Below are 17,449 nucleotides of genomic sequence, written 5' to 3'. Positions count from 1 at the left end.
ACTGTGTATAAAACTGGTATAATTGTCCAAATGTATGTGTTGATTAAGACTGAGTCTTTTCTTTTTTTCTTTTTTTTACTAAAATTGCTTTTTCCTGAGGTTAAACTGAGGAACGTGACGTCACGTGTGTCACACTTTTTCTCTTCCCTCATTGGACACCGGCTCAGTTCGTGGTACGTACACACACGTTGGCAGGCACTGTTCACACGCCCTACATGTAGCACGACAGCTATACGCACCGCGGAGAAACAACAGCGCCTTCATCATCACTAACACCATCACCATCGTCATCGTTACAGCTGCAGTTTTTAAATCTGCTTCGTCATTGATTTCCGGTCGCGGATCGATGGGCGTGGTCTGTTATTGACAGGTGCGCGTCCATTTTCTTTGAGTCGTTTTTCTCTCCGGACATGATGAGAGAGGAGCACCGGCCACTTTATTAGGTACACCGTGCTGTAGGTTAAAATATATCACTACAGAAAAACCTACATATGTATATGTAGGTTTTTCTGTGGCTCATCAGGAAAGATATGTCATGATGTCAGTTTGTTTGTTTGCTGTATAATGTGTTTTTTTTTTTTTTATCTCCATTTGATGAAATCTAACTACAAATGACATAAAAATGTATGTCATTTTCAGTTGTGGTGATTTTTGGTTGTTGTTATTTTTCTTCCTCTGTTTGGTCTCTGAGAACAGGAACTATTGGCGCTTTTCCATCATACAGTTCTAGCACGACTTGGCTTTACTCGACTTGGTTTGGTGTCAGACATGTTGTTTTCCATGACTCCTCCTCACCGTGGGCGGGGTCGCCATAGCATGGCTGCGAGAAACTGCTGTGATGTGGTTTTATACGCGACACAAACACACAAACTAGTGACATATCACAAATATGATTTAGCAAATATTGAGTATTGTGCAATATCTTATTGTGACTTAAATTATCGTGATAATATTGTATTGTGACTTCAATATTGTGGTACTAAATACAGGCCTGGCGTTTAGAGTCGTTTTGGTTTTATATGTGTGTACTAAGTCATTTCCTGAATCGATTCTGCGTTTATGAAAACCCTAAGAAAACGATTGTTTTTGGGAAATTTCTGCTTACGTTCCTGAGGGAGCGTTTGTGTGTATACAGCAGCAGAGCAGGGGCGGGCAAACTGCTGAACAACCTGGTTTTTGTGAGCAGTAGAACTTCTGAAACGTTTTCGTGGACGCGTCGTTGTGTTTTCAGTCAAACTCCAAACTCCTTTGCACTTTCTCTCTCTCCACATTCAGGTCAATGATGACACCTTGGTATATTGTCTGACACCTCCCAATCCCTAACCATATCACCATGGCAACAGGAAGAAAAGGTGTGTTTTACACTGCTTGTTGTTGGCATGTATTTTGTCAAGTTTGTAATCCACTCGCTCTCCCAACACCAAAGTCCATAGAGAAAAACAGCGTTTTTTAGCTCACTGAGACACAGCAGCTGCCTCGTTCTCATACGTTTGTGTGACTTTGGTGTTTTAAATCCTTTGTTTGTATTATTTTACTCACAAAACAACACATTTGAACTCACTAATGGAGGCAGCAGTGGATCAGCAACTCCTGTGTCTCTGTGTAATAGAATTGCTGGTTTTCTCTATGAGATTCAGTGTGGGGATTTTACAAAGTGGCCCAAACTTCATTTTCCAGTCAGAAAAAAGTTTCCTCACTTGCAGACACTTGTCATTGCACGTCCTTATTACAGATTGGTTCTCGATCCAGGGCCTGGGTCAACAAAAGCCAAACAATCCCTTTAAGTTGTGATTTCTTGTTGTGGACTATTAACAAATGTGACATCAGTAGGTTATTATGGGCTGGCTATCCAGATGTTTGCATTGGTTCCTTGTTCACGTCTTCAGTTTTACAGTTTACAGGACTGAAATAAAACCTGATGTCTCCATGACTGTGATTGTATTTGGTGTCAACACCAGGCTCTACATCCAAAGCGGGCGGGGTGCATTTCCCTGATGACCACGAGCTACCGGGGTCTCCAAAACGGAAAGACGATCCTGCAAACCAATCGACTCTCATTGCTGTTCTGGAGAAGGATGGAAGCTTCTTGGTCAAGGTGTGGTGTGTGTGTGTCAGAGAGCTCATTCATACTCGTCCATGGTTGCTTTCAAACCTGATCCCACGTTCAAACTCACCCAAACATCTATGTATCTGTCTCAGGTGGGTTTCCTGAAGAGCCACAACTGTTATGAGATTATCTTCAGTGTCCCAGATGCACCAACGCTAGGCAAAGAGCTTACCTGTCTCCCCTCCTGTTCCCCAACCCGAAAGTCACCCAACCTCAGGGTCCAGCGTATCATCTCCTCACTGGAAGGTAAGAACACGTATCTTTAAACAAACCAAGCCAAAGCTTACATTTCACATTTTGAAAGCAGAAGCTTTCTATGAAGACTAAGAAGATCTTCATCCTTCCTGGAGTGTGAAAGATTATTTTTATAATCGATAAATTAATGCGTTATCACAAGATATCAAGGTTTTTTTTTCCCATGGTAATGATATAAATGAATGCATTATCTGGAAAAAACAAGGTTTCTTTCATGATAACGATAATTAATGCATTAACTGTGTTTTTTTTCGACGGCAGGAGTGAAGGTAATGTGTGAGTACAGGACTCACCATGAGGGGATGCTGCAGGAGGAGGTGACGCTGGTAACCAAAGGGAAAAAAGAGAGAAGTCTGAAGATCAGACTCCAGGCCAAAATCATTGGTAAGTACAGTACACACTCGCGAATTCTCACTCACATTCTAGTGAGAACTCTAGGTTCTCACTAGTATGCCTTGCAGCAGCAGGCACTAACTAGACAATTCTACAACTTTTGGGCGGAAGAGGAATATCATCAAGAAAAATAAACTTGTAGGATTACAATAGATGTTTGTTTAAATGAGATACTATACTATGACTTTTTTGTCAAATTTTGGACGACATACTAAACTATGACTTTTTTGTCAAATTTTGGATGACATACTAAAGTATGACTTATTTGTCACATTTTGGACGACATACTAAAGTATGACTTTTTTGTCACGTTTTGGACGACATACTAAAGTATGACTTTTTGGTCAAATTTTGGACGACATACTAAACTATTACATTTTGGTGTCTTTTTGGATGACATACTAAAGTATGACTTTTGTCAAATTTTGGACGACATACTATACTATGACTTTTTTGTCAACTTTTGAGCGACATACTAAACTATGACATTTTTGTTAAATTTGGACGACATACTATACTATGACTTTTGTCAAATTTTGGACAACATACTAAACTCTGACTTTTTTGTCACATTTTGGACGACATACTAACCTATGACTTTTTTGTCTCATTTTGGACGACATACTAAAGTATGACTTTTGTCAAATTTTGGACGACATACTATACTATGACTTTTTGTAAAATTTTGGACGACATACTAAACTATGACTTTTTTGTCAAATTTTGGATGACATACTAAAGTATGACTTTTTTGTCACATTTTGGATGACATACTAAAGTATGACTTTTTTGTCAAATTTTGGATGACATACTAACCTATGACTTTTTTGTCCCATTTTTGATGACATACTAAACTATGACTTTTTTGTCACATTTTGGACGACATACTAAACTATGACTTTTTTGTCCCATTTTTGATGACATACTAACCTATGACTTTTTTGTCACATTTTGGACGACATACTAACCTATGATTTTTTTGTCTCATTTTGGACGACATACTAACCTATGACTTTTTTGTCACATTTTGAACGACATACTAACCTATGACTTTTTTGTCACATTTTGAACGACATACTAAACTATGACATTTTGAAGTCTGTCATCTTTGTTTTCTCAAATAAACCTATTGACACAAGACAAGTTTTACAACAAGTGTGTGGGATTCGAACCCACGCGTGCAGAGCACAATGGATTAGCAATCCATCGCCTTAACCACTCGGCCACCTCGTCCTTATGTTCCTTGTTTTACAAAGTAATATTACGCAAAAGAGTTTTTCAAAGTAAAATCATGGAAAAAAACAATATTTTTTCTAACTACGACTAACCTATGACTTTTTGTCAAATTTTGGACGACATACTAACCTATGACTTTTTGGTCTCATTTTGGACGACATACTAACCTATGACTTTTTTGTCACATTTTGAACGACATACTAAACTATGTCATTTCAGTGACTTTTTGGACGACATACTAACCTATGACTTTTTTGTCACATTTTGAACGACATACTATACTATGACTTTTTGTCACATTTTGGACGACATACTAACCTATGACTTTTTTGTCAAATTTTGAACGACATATGTCATTTCGGTGACTTTTTGAACGACATACTAAACTATGTCATTTCGGTGACTTTTTGGACGACATACTAACCTATGACTTTTTTGTCACATTTTGAACGACATACTAAACTATGTCATTTCGGTGACTTTTTTGGACCACATACTAAACTATGACATTTTGAAGTCTGTCATCTTTGTTTTCTCAAATAAACCTATTGACACAAGACAAGTTTTACAACAAGTGTGTAGTTAATTGTTCGCATGCTGTAATACAGAGACTGTCGACGAGGATGGGATTCGAACCCACGCGTGCAGAGCACAATGGATTAGCAATCCATCGCCTTAACCACTCGGCCACCTCGTCCTTATGTTCCCTGTTTTACAAAGTAATATTACGCAAAAGAGTTTTTCAAAGTAAAATCATGGAAAAAAACAATATTTTTTCTAACTACGACTAACCTATGACTTTTTGGTGTCATTTTGGACGACATACTAACCTATGACTTTTTTGTCTCATTTTGGACGACATACTAACCTATGACTTTTGTTGTCTCATTTTGGACGACATACTAACCTATGACTTTTTTGTCAAATTTTGAACGACATACTAAACTATGTCATTTCGGTGACTTTTTGAACGACATACTAAACTATGTCATTTCAGTGACTTTTTGGACGACATACTAACCTATGACTTTTTTGTCACATTTTGAACGACATACTATACTATGACTTTTTGTCACATTTTGGACGACATACTATACTATGACTTTTTTGTCCCATTTTGGACGACATACTATACTATGACTTTTTTCTCACATTTTGGACGACATACTGACCTATGACTTTTTTGTCACATTTCGGACGACATACTAACCTATGACTTTTTTGTCACATTTTGGACGACATACAAACCTATGACTTTTTTGTCAAATTTTGAACGACATACTAAACTATGTCATTTCGGTGACTTTTTGAACGACATACTAAACTATGTCATTTCGGTGACTTTTTGGACGACATACTAACCTATGATTTTTTTGTCAAATTTTGGACGACATACTAACCTATGACTTTTTTGTCTCATTTTGGACGACATACTAACCTATGACTTTTGTTGTCTCATTTTGGACGACATACTAACCTATGACTTTTTTGTCAAATTTTGAACGACATACTAAACTATGTCATTTCGGTGACTTTTTGAACGACATACTAAACTATGTCATTTCAGTGACTTTTTGGACGACATACTAACCTATGACTTTTTTGTCACATTTTGAACGACATACTATACTATGACTTTTTGTCACATTTTGGACGACATACTATACTATGACTTTTTTGTCCCATTTTGGACGACATACTATACTATGACTTTTTTCTCACATTTTGGACGACATACTAACCTATGACTTTTTTCTCACATTTCGGACGACATACTAACCTATGACTTTTTTGTCACATTTTGGATGACATACAAACCTATGACTTTTTTGTCAAATTTTGAACGACATACTAAACTATGTCATTTCGGTGACTTTTTGAACGACATACTAAACTATGTCATTTCGGTGACTTTTTGGACGACATACTAACCTATGACTTTTTTGTCACATTTTGAACGACATACTAAACTATGTCATTTCGGTGACTTTTTTGGACCACATACTAAACTATGACATTTTGGACCACATACTAAACTATGACATTTTGAAGTCTGTCATCTTTGTTTTCTCAAATAAACCTATTGACACAAGACAAGTTTTACAACAAGTGTGTAGTTAATTGTTCGCATGCTGTAATACAGAGACTGTCGACGAGGATGGGATTCGAACCCACGCGTGCAGAGCACAATGGATTAGCAATCCATCGCCTTAACCACTCGGCCACCTCGTCCTTATGTTCCCTGTTTTACAAAGTAATATTACGCAAAAGAGTTTTTCAAAGTAAAATCATGGAAAAAAACAATATTTTTTCTAACTACGACTAACCTATGACTTTTTGGTGTCATTTTGGACGACATACTAACCTATGACTTTTTTGTCTCATTTCGAACGACATACTAAACTATGACTTTTTTGTCAAATTTTGAACGACATACTAACCTATGACTTTTTTGTCTCATTTTGGACGACATACTAACCTATGACTTTTTTGTCACATTTTGGACGACATACTAACCTATGACTTTTTTGTCACATTTTGGACGACATACTAACCTATGACTTTATTGTCACATTTTGAACGACATACTATACTATGACTTTTTGTCAAGTTTTGGACAACATACTAACCTATGACTTTTTTGTCACATTTTGGACGACATACTAACCTATGACTTTTTGGTCTCATTTTGAACGACATACTAACCTATGACTTTTTTGTCAAATTTTGGACGACATACTAACCTATGACTTTTTTGTCAAATTTTGGACGACATACTAACCTATGACTTTTTTGTCACATTTTGGACGACATACTAACCTATGACTTTTTGGTCTCATTTTGAACGACATACTAACCTATGACTTTTTTGTCAAATTTTGGACGACATACTAACCTATGACTTTTTTGTCACATTTTGAACGACATACTAACCTAGGACTTTTTTGTCAAATTTTGGACGACATACTAACCTATGACTTTTTTGTCACATTTTGGACGACATACTAACCTATGACTTTTTTGTCACATTTTGAATGACATATTATACTATGACTTTTTGTCAAGTTTTGGACGACATACTATACTATGCCTTTTTTTGTCAAATTTTGAACTAGATTTCCGCAATTCCGTGCCGAAATTTCGAGTGTGCCTGCAGTTCTTGCGGCATGTGTCTTCGCGTGCAGGACTTGTGCTGGTAAAGGATTGAGTGGTATTTTGGTGGAATCACCCTTTGAAAGAGAATAACTCATAAACCCCTCCCACTCCCTGATGCCCCCTCCCCCTTCCGAACACCTGCGTTATAAAATCTAAAAATGTGGATTGAACCTTTAAAAGCATTTAGACAGAGTGGTATTTTGGTGGACTCACCCTTTAAAAACACCAAGTTTTAGAGGAGATAACAAGACGGATCAGAGAGGACTCAGACGCAGAGGCCTTTTAATTGTCTTTATTGGCACTCGTAAACAATTCTCAAGGCAGGTCCTCTTTACTGAGGAAAAACAAAAGCGTGGCTATGAAAACCTATAACAAATTGCGAGCGCACCGCTCTACAAGAGAAACGTTGTGGAACTATAAACGCGGAACAAAAAAATCACTCCGAAGAGGAAACATACTCGGACTAAGGTTATCATGTAAAACTTAAACAGAAAACTCTCCAAACGGAGGAAAACACGGCTCTAAACACTTCAAAACAAAAGCTAACTCAAAAGCACAATCCTAATGATTGGCGATCCTTAACCAACTAAGAATGAGATAAAAAACAAAACGCAATCTAAATGATTGGATCTAACTAATAAAAGGTAAGTCACAAGCCTAGTGATTGGAGTTCCTAAAAGGCTGTGAAAATTAACAAACAAAAAATCTCTCCCAAGGAGGAAAACAAAAGCTATAAATCTTAACTAAGGTATCAGCTAACAGGCTATGATAAGAAAACTTACAAAATAAAGCATCGCTCACCAAGAGGATCAAAAACTTGAGGATTCTGGGGCTGTGACGAGGCGCTATGGTGATCAGGCATGGACGAAAACACACTGGCACTGAAACAGGGGAACAGGGAGTTTTTATAGTCCACATGGCTTAATTGTCAGCAGGTGTGTGTAATCAGGGCCGGCAGAGGAGGGGGCGGGGCAAACTGCTGGAGTGACAGGAGAGAGGGAGAGAGATTCACAATCCCCTCTGTTTCCCATTCTCACAGAGAAAACAGCATGTTTTAAAGTTGTCATATCTCAAGAACGGTTGATGATAGAGATAAAATTTTTGGTTTGTGAGCGCCAGGAGGCTTTCAGCAGCTCCCATCTCAAAATTTGTGACAAACGGGCGTGAATTGACAGAGAAATCACAGTTTTAAAATCACCCTCATCTTGATTTTCCACAACTCCAAAGCAGACATTTTAACATGGGAGTGAATTGAGACTGTGACCAGAGTTCTCTGTGCTTTGAGGTGATTTTAAGAAAAACTACAAGTCATATGAACATGACAAACACACACAGGGTTAGACGACAACCATGGCAACATTTTGATGTAAAAATTGTCTCTGTAGGTTGGAAATTGTGGGCAGGAGAAGAGTTTGTTTAGAAGTTTTTCTGATTATTTTGCTGGATCTTGCTAGAGTGTGTCACTCTAGCTCACACCTAACGACCACACACACACCCATTATAAAATCAGAAAGCTTTGAAAAAAAGTACAAAACTTAAACTGCGATAGTTCAAAAACCGTAACATGTATCAAAATGTCGACTTAGGTCAGAAAAGTCCCAAGTCTTGTGACCCGTTTAAACTTCCAACCACGTTTCTACGTTAAAGTATGACGACACTGTGATGCTCCAAAGCGGGCTTGGTTTTTTTCGGTCTCCCATCCACTTCAATGTTAATTTTTGTTCAGTTTTTTGTAAATATTATCCCAATGGTTATATGAAAATCTTAGAAAAGTCATAGCACACCATTCCCGGTCAAGGCGCACATTTTGATATAACTTGTGTTGGGGGTTTCTCAAAGATGCAGGAGGAGTAGCGTGCCGAAATAACGGGAGGGCGCGAGAATAAAAAGCAGAATAAACGCGCACGATTACAAGAGATGCCTTGCAGCGCAAGGCATTCTAGTGAGAACCCTAGGGTTCTCACTAGAATGCCTTGCAGCTGCAGGCACTAATAACATACTAACCTATGACTTTTTTGTCACATTTTGGACGACATACTTACCTATGACTTTTTTGTCTCATTTTGGACGTCATACTAACCTATGACTTTTTTGTCACATTTTGGACGACATACTAACCTATGACTTTTTTGTCTCATTTTGAACGACATACTAAACTATGACTTTTTTGTCAAATTTTGAACGACATACTAACCTATGACTTTTTTGTCTCATTTTGGACGACATACTAACCTATGACTTTTTTGTCAAATTTTGAACGACATACTATACTATGACTTTTTGTCAAGTTTTGGACGACATACTATACTATGACTTTTTTGTCAAATTTTGAACAACATACTAACCTATGACTTTTTTGTCACATTTTGGACGACATACTATACTATGACTTTTTTCTCACATTTTGGACGACATACTAACCTATGACTTTTTTCTCACATTTCGGACGACATACTAACCTATGACATTTTTGTCACATTTTGGACGACATACAAACCTATGACTTTTTTGTCAAATTTTGAACGACATACTAAACTATGACTTTTTTGTCAAATTTTGAACGACATACTAAACTATGTCATTTCGGTGACTTTTTGAACGACATACTAAACTATGTCATTTCGGTGACTTTTTGGACAACATACTAACCTATGACTTTTTTGTCACATTTTGAACGACATACTAAACTATGTCATTTCGGTGACTTTTTTGGACCACATACTAAACTATGACATTTTGGACCACATACTAAACTATGACATTTTGAAGTCTGTCATCTTTGTTTTCTCAAATAAACCTATTGACACAAGACAAGTTTTACAACAAGTGTGTAGTTAATTGTTCGCATGCTGTAATACAGAGACTGTCAACGAGGATGGGATTCGAACCCACGCGTGCAGAGCACAATGGATTAGCAATCCATCGCCTTAACCACTCGGCCACCTCGTCCTTATGTTCCCTGTTTTACAAAGTAATATTACGCAAAAGAGTTTTTCAAAGTAAAATCATGGAAAAAAACAATATTTTTTCTAACTACGACTAACCTATGACTTTTTGGTGTTATTTTGGACGACATACTAACCTATGACTTTTTTGTCTCATTTCGAACGACATACTAAACTATGACTTTTTTGTCAAATTTGGACGACATACTAACCTATGACTTTTTTGTCTCATTTTGGACGACATACTAACCTATGACTTTTTTGTCTCATTTTGGACGACATACTAACCTATGACTTTTATGTCACATCTTGGACGACATACTAACCTATGACTTTATTGTCACATTTTGAACGACATACTATACTATGACTTTTTGTCAAGTTTTGGACGACATACTATACTATGACTTTTTTGTCAAATTTTGAACAACATACTAACCTATGACTTTTTTGTCACATTTTGGACGACATACTAACCTATGACTTTTTGGTCTCATTTTGAACGACATACTAACCTATGACTTTTTTGTCAAATTTTGGACGACATACTAACCTATGACTTTTTTGTCAAATTTTGGACGACATACTAACCTATGACTTTTTTGTCACATTTTGGACGACATACTAACCTATGACTTTTTTGTCACATTTTGTACGACATACTAACCTATGACTTTATTGTCACATTTTGAACGACATACTATACTATGACTTTTTGTCAAGTTTTGGACGACATACTATACTATGACTTTTTTGTCAAATTTTGAACAACATACTAACCTATGACTTTTTTGTCACATTTTGGACGACATACTAACCTATGACTTTTTGGTCTCATTTTGAACGACATACTAACCTATGACTTTTTTGTCAAATTTTGGACGACATACTAACCTATGACTTTTTTGTCAAATTTTGGACGACATACTAACCTATGACTTTTTTGTCAAATTTTGGACGACATACTAACCTATGACTTTTTTGTCACATTTTGAACGACATACTAACCTAGGACTTTTTTGTCAAATTTTGGACGACATACTAACCTATGACTTTTTTGTCACATTTTGGACGACATACTAACCTATGACTTTTTTGTCAAATTTTGAACGACATACTATACTATGACTTTTTGTCAAGTTTTGGACGACATACTATACTATGACTTTTTTGTCAAATTTTGAACAACATACTAACCTATGACTTTTTTGTCACATTTTGAACGACGTACTAACCTATGACTTTTTTGTCTCATTTTGGACAACATACTAACCTATGACTTTTTTGTCAAATTTTGAACGACATACTAAACTATGACTTTTTTGTCACATTTTGAACGACATACTAACCTATGACTTTTTTGTCAAATTTTGGACGACATACTAACCTATGACTTTTTTGTCACATTTTGGACGACATACTAACCTATGACTTTTTTGTCTCATTTTGGACGACATACTATACTATGACTTTTTTGTCAAATTTTGAACAACATACTAACCTATGACTTTTTTGTCACATTTTGGACGACATACTAACCTATGACTTTTTGGTCTCATTTTGGACGACATACTAACCTATGACTTTTTTGTCACATTTTGAACGACATACTAAACTATGTCATTTCAGTGACTTTTTGGACGACATACTAACCTATGACTTTTTTGTCACATTTTGAACGACATACTATACTATGACTTTTTGTCACATTTTGGACGACATACTAACCTATGACTTTTTTGTCATAGGTTTTGGACGACATACTATACTATGACTTTTTTGTCAAATTTTGAACAACATACTAACCTATGACTTTTTTGTCACATTTTGGACGACATACTAACCTATGACTTTTTTCTCACATTTTGGACGACATACTAACCTATGACTTTTTTGTCAAATTTTGAACGACATACTATACTATGACTTTTTGTCAAGTTTTGGACGACATACTATACTATGACTTTTTTGTCCCATTTTGGACGACATACTATACTATGACTTTTTTCTCACATTTTGGACGACATACTAACCTATGACTTTTTTCTCACATTTCGGACGACATACTAACCTATGACTTTTTTGTCACATTTTGGATGACATACTAACCTATGACTTTTTTGTCAAATTTTGAACGACATACTATACTATGACTTTTTGTCAAGTTTTGGACGACATACTATACTATGACTTTTTTGTCAAATTTTGAACAACATACTAACCTATGACTTTTTTGTCACATTTTGAACGACGTACTAACCTATGACTTTTTTGTCTCATTTTGGACGACATACTAACCTATGACTTTTTTGTCAAATTTTGAACGACATACTAAACTATGACTTTTTTGTCACATTTTGGACAACATACTAACCTATGACTTTTTTGTCAGATTTTGAACGACATACTAACCTATGACTTTTTTGTCAAATTTTGAACGACATACTAACCTATGACTTTTTTGTCACATTTTGGACGACATACTAACCTATGACTTTTTGGTCTCATTTTGAACGACATACTAACCTATAATTTTTTTGTCAAATTTTGGACGACATACTAACCTATGACTTTTTTGTCACATTTTGAACGACATACTAACCTATGACTTTTTTGTCACATTTTGGACGACATACTAACCTATGACTTTTTTGTCAAATTTTGAACGACATACTAACCTATGACTTTTTTGTCAAATTTTGAACGACATACTAAACTATGTCATTTCGGTGACTTTTTGAATGACATACTAAACTATGTCATTTCGGTGACTTTTTGGACGACATACTAACCTATGACTTTTTTGTCAAATTTTGAACGACATACTAACCTATGACTTTTTTGTCACATTTTGGACGACATACTAACCTATGACTTTTTGGTCTCATTTTGAACGACATACTAACCTATGACTTTTTTGTCAAATTTTGGACGACATACTAACCTATGACTTTTTTGTCAAATTTTGGACGACATACTAACCTATGACTTTTTTGTCACATTTTGGACGACATACTAACCTATGACTTTTTGGTCTCATTTTGAACGACATACTAACCTATGACTTTTTTGTCAAATTTTGGACGACATACTAACCTATGACTTTTTTGTCACATTTTGAACGACATACTGACCTATGACTTTTTTGTCACATTTTGGACGACATACTTACCTATGACTTTTTTGTCTCATTTTGGACGTCATACTAACCTATGACTTTTTTGTCACATTTTGGACGACATACTAACCTATGACTTTTTTGTCTCATTTTGAACGACATACTAAACTATGACTTTTTTGTCTCATTTTGGACGACATACTAACCTATGACTTTTTTGTCTCATTTTGGACGACATACTAACCTATGACTTTTTTGTCAAATTTTGAACGACATACTATACTATGACTTTTTGTCAAGTTTTGGACGACATACTATACTATGACTTTTTTGTCAAATTTTGAACAACATACTAACCTATGACTTTTTTGTCACATTTTGAACGACGTACTAACCTATGACTTTTTTGTCTCATTTTGGACGACATACTAACCTATGACTTTTTTGTCAAATTTTGAACGACATACTAAACTATGACTTTTTTGTCACATTTTGGACAACATACTAACCTATGACTTTTTTGTCAGATTTTGAACGACATACTAAACTATGTCATTTCGGTGACTTTTTGAACGACATACTAAACTATGTCATTTCGGTGACTTTTTGGACGACATACTAACCTATGACTTTTTTGTCACATTTTGGACGACATACTAAACTATGTCATTTCGGTGACTTTTTGAACGACATACTAAACTATGTCATTTCGGTGACTTTTTGGACGACATACTAACCTATGACTTTTTTGTCAAATTTTGAACGACATACTAACCTATGACTTTTTTGTCTCATTTTGGACGACATACTAACCTATGACTTTTTTGTCACATTTTGAACGACAAACTAACCTATGATTTTTTGTCAAATTTTGGACGACATACTAACCTATGACTTTTCTGTCACATTTTGGACGACATACTAACCTATGACTTTTTTGTCAAATTTTGAACGACATACTAACCTATGACTTTTTTGTCAAATTTTGAACGACATACTAAACTATGTCATTTCGGTGACTTTTTGAACGACATACTAAACTATGTCATTTCGGTGACTTTTTGGACGACATACTAAACTATGTCATTCCGGTGACTTTTTGAACGACATACTAAACTATGTCATTTCGGTGACTTTTTGGACGACATACTAACCTATGACTTTTTTGTCACATTTTGGACGACATACTAAACTATGTCATTTCGGTGACTTTTTGAACGACATACTAAACTATGTCATTTCGGTGACTTTTTGGACGACATACTAACCTATGACTTTTTTGTCTCATTTTGGACGACATACTAACCTATGACTTTTTTGTCACATTTTGGACGACATACTTACCTATGACTTTTTTGTCTCATTTTGGACGTCATACTAACCTATGACTTTTTTGTCACATTTTGGACGACATACTAACCTATGACTTTTTTGTCAAATTTTGAACGACATACTAAACTATGTCATTTCGGTGACTTTTTGAACGACATACTAAACTATGTCATTTCGGTGACTTTTTGGACGACATACTTAACTATGTCATTTCGGTGACTTTTTGAACGACATACTAAACTATGTCATTTCGGTGACTTTTTGGACGACATACTAAACTATGTCATTTCGGTGACTTTTTGAACGACATACTAAACTATGTCATTTCGGTGACTTTTTGGACGACATACTAACCTATGACTTTTTTGTAAAATTTTGAACGACATACTAAACTACTAAACTTTGGCCGACTACTAGCACAGCTTTGAGAAACCCCCCACACTTGTTATATAAAAACGTGCGGTTTGATCGGGAATAGTATAGTATGTCGTCCAAAATGTGACAAAAAAGTTATACTATAGTATGTCGTCCAAAATGTGACAAAAAAGTCATAGGTTAGTATGTGGTCCAAAATTTGACAAAAAAGTCATAGGTTAGTATGTCGTTCAAAATGTGACAAAAAAGTCATAGGTTAGTATGTCGTCCAAAATGAGACCAAAAAGTCATAGGTTAGTATGTCGTCCAAAATGTCACCGAAATGACATAGTTTAGTATGTCGTTCAAAAAGTCACCGAAATGACATAGTTTAGTATGTCGTTCAAAAAGTCACCGAAATGACATAGTTTAGTATGTCGTTCAAAATTTGACAAAAAAGTCATAGGTTAGTATGTCGTTCAAAATTTGACAAAAAAGTCATAGGTTAGTATGTCGTCCAAAATGTGACAAAAAAGTCATAGGTTAGTATGTCGTCCAAAATTTGACAAAAAAGTCATAGGTTAGTATGTCGTCCAAAATGTGACAAAAAAGTCATAGGTTAGTATGTCGTCCAAAATGAGACAAAAAAGTCATAGGTTAGTATGTCGTTCAAAATTTGACAAAAAAGTCATAGGTTAGTATGTCGTCCAAAAAGTCACCGAAATGACATAGTTTAGTATGTCGTCCAAAATGTGACAAAAAAGTCATAGGTTAGTATGTCGTCCAAAAAGTCACCGAAATGACATAGTTTAGTATGTCGTTCAAAAAGTCACCGAAATGACATAGTTTAGTATGTCGTCCAAAAAAAAAGAAGAGGAATAAGAAACGGAATAAACGCGGAAAAATAACAATAGATGCTTGCTCCAGGTTCTCACTCGTATGCCTTGCAGCAGCAGGCACTAATTTACATGTCACCAGGAGACACCAAGGCTTTCTTTCTCATAAAACAGAACAAATTAATAAATAACAAGGCTCGTTTTATTGTGATAACGACATAAATGAATAAGTTATCTCATGGTAACAAAACTCTAGTGATAAAATCGTAAGGGTTTTTCTTTTAAACGAATAAGAGGCCTTTGATGTAACAGAAAAGTCATGTTTAGACCTTTAAAAGACATAAATACTCATGTTTTCATTATAAAAGTGTTGGATAAACATCTCAAACTACATTTACATCCAGGCCTGAACACAAATCAACCTCAGTGTGTTCCTCTTTATTTTTTGAGTTTTTCTTCTTCTTCTGTATCCAGACCCTCATCACGGGACTCCCATGTTGCTGGAGGGGGTTCGATGTCTGGGTGCGAGGAAGCACAGCAGTGATCGAAAGAGGAAATGACAATACTACTTCTTCAACACAGCAGGAACTTCTATCACTCTGGCTCTACACATTTATGATTGCGAGTAAATATTTTCAGGGTTAAAACAAAATGTCAAAGAGTTCTCAGTTAAAAAGCGTAAATATCACCAGCTGTTTACAGTTTACAGTAGGGCTGAATGTGTTTGTTTTTTTACATATATAGTGATTATAGTTGTAAAATCTACTTATAATTCCAAATTCTACTTATAATTCCAAAATCTATTTATAATTCCAAAATCTACTTATAATTCCAAAATCTACTCATAATTCCATAATGTACTTATAATTCCAATAATGTTGGCGATAATTCCAGTAATGTTGATGTTACTGAGAGAGAGATCAATGTTTTCTAAGGTATAAAAACGTTTGAGAACCACTGCGTTAAACAGTCAAAATAGAAACATTGAATTTTTCGGCCTTTTGCGTTTGCGTTCAAAAAAATTTGGATTATATTTCCATATGAAAACAAAGATTTGTTTAGCCCTAAAAGGTTTACAGCCTCTGTTTTTGGAGAACGAGCATGCACACACGCACACACACACAGGTTTCCATGACTTCAGAGGACATTGCATTGACTTACACTGGTTTCCTGGACCCTTACACTAACCTTAACCATAATTTCTACTGGCCTAATCCTAACCCTGACCCTTAACCTTAACTCTTACTATTACTATGTTAAAACGTATATACAGAGGCTATTAGAATGTGCAATATAGACAGTATTATATATAATTTTTTTCAGCACAACCTATAGACAATGTGATGAATTTAATTATTTATTTTTTCATTTTCACCAACTGTATAAACACACCCGTGCAAAAAGTACAGATTAAGGTCCCCACAATATAAGGAATACCAGGTACACACACTCACACACCCACACTTCGGGATTAAAAATGTATCAATAATCAACAAATGTCTCCATGTTTAATTGTGTTCATGTGTCATTTCTGGTGGCTAACACTGTATGTACCACATGGTGCCTACAGTGGATGGCTTTGTTGCCTCACACCAAGAAGGTTGCCAGTACAAATCTGTGTGGAGTTTGCATGTTTTCTCCCCCGTGTGTGTGTGTCATTTCTGTGGCTCTCACCTCTTCATATCAGTAGAGGGCGCCCATCAACAAAAAGTACTGA

At 35.7% G+C, this 17,449-nt stretch overlaps 1 protein-coding gene and 4 non-coding genes across 6 annotated transcripts; 1 reads left to right on the top strand and 4 right to left on the bottom strand.

Annotated features, from left to right (window-relative positions):
* Window positions 1-192: 192 nt before the first annotated feature.
* LOC131467115 (adipose secreted signaling protein) lies at window positions 193-17,225 on the top strand. 2 transcript variants are annotated; one of them, XM_058640845.1, is made up of 6 exons: window positions 193-370; window positions 1,276-1,352; window positions 1,959-2,095; window positions 2,200-2,353; window positions 2,624-2,746; window positions 16,207-17,225. In XM_058640845.1, exons 2-6 carry the CDS (start codon window positions 1,334-1,336, stop codon window positions 16,290-16,292), a joined length of 519 nt encoding a protein of 172 aa, XP_058496828.1. In that variant the 5' UTR covers window positions 193-370; window positions 1,276-1,333; the 3' UTR covers window positions 16,293-17,225. The 2 variants fall into 2 exon arrangements, with proteins under 2 accessions (XP_058496828.1, XP_058496827.1); XM_058640844.1 differs by having other exon boundaries at window positions 193-443.
* On the bottom strand, window positions 3,905-3,988 carry trnas-gcu (transfer RNA serine (anticodon GCU)). Its single transcript has one exon. It is a non-coding gene; the product is annotated as a tRNA-Ser (tRNA).
* On the bottom strand, window positions 4,607-4,688 carry trnas-gcu (transfer RNA serine (anticodon GCU)). The gene has a single exon. It is a non-coding gene; the product is annotated as a tRNA-Ser (tRNA).
* Window positions 6,142-6,223, bottom strand: trnas-gcu (transfer RNA serine (anticodon GCU)). Its single transcript has one exon. It is a non-coding gene; the product is annotated as a tRNA-Ser (tRNA).
* On the bottom strand, window positions 10,015-10,096 carry trnas-gcu (transfer RNA serine (anticodon GCU)). Its single transcript has one exon. It is a non-coding gene; the product is annotated as a tRNA-Ser (tRNA).
* Window positions 17,226-17,449: the final 224 nt, after the last annotated feature.

This window comes from Solea solea, chromosome 10 (assembly GCF_958295425.1).
Source record: "Solea solea chromosome 10, fSolSol10.1, whole genome shotgun sequence".
Classification (NCBI taxonomy): Eukaryota; Metazoa; Chordata; class Actinopteri; order Pleuronectiformes; family Soleidae; genus Solea; species Solea solea.
Note: the sequence above shows the minus strand (reverse complement) of the source record. Positions and strands in the feature narration are given on the sequence as shown.

Excerpts from the sequence above, each read along its gene's own strand:
- LOC131467115 (XM_058640845.1), top strand. Across the intron at positions 2,096-2,199 it reads ATGGAAGCTTCTTGGTCAAG|GTGGGTTTCCTGAAGAGCCA; the intron begins GTGTGGTGTGTG and ends TATCTGTCTCAG. Across the intron at positions 2,354-2,623 it reads TATCATCTCCTCACTGGAAG|GAGTGAAGGTAATGTGTGAG; the intron begins GTAAGAACACGT and ends TTTCGACGGCAG.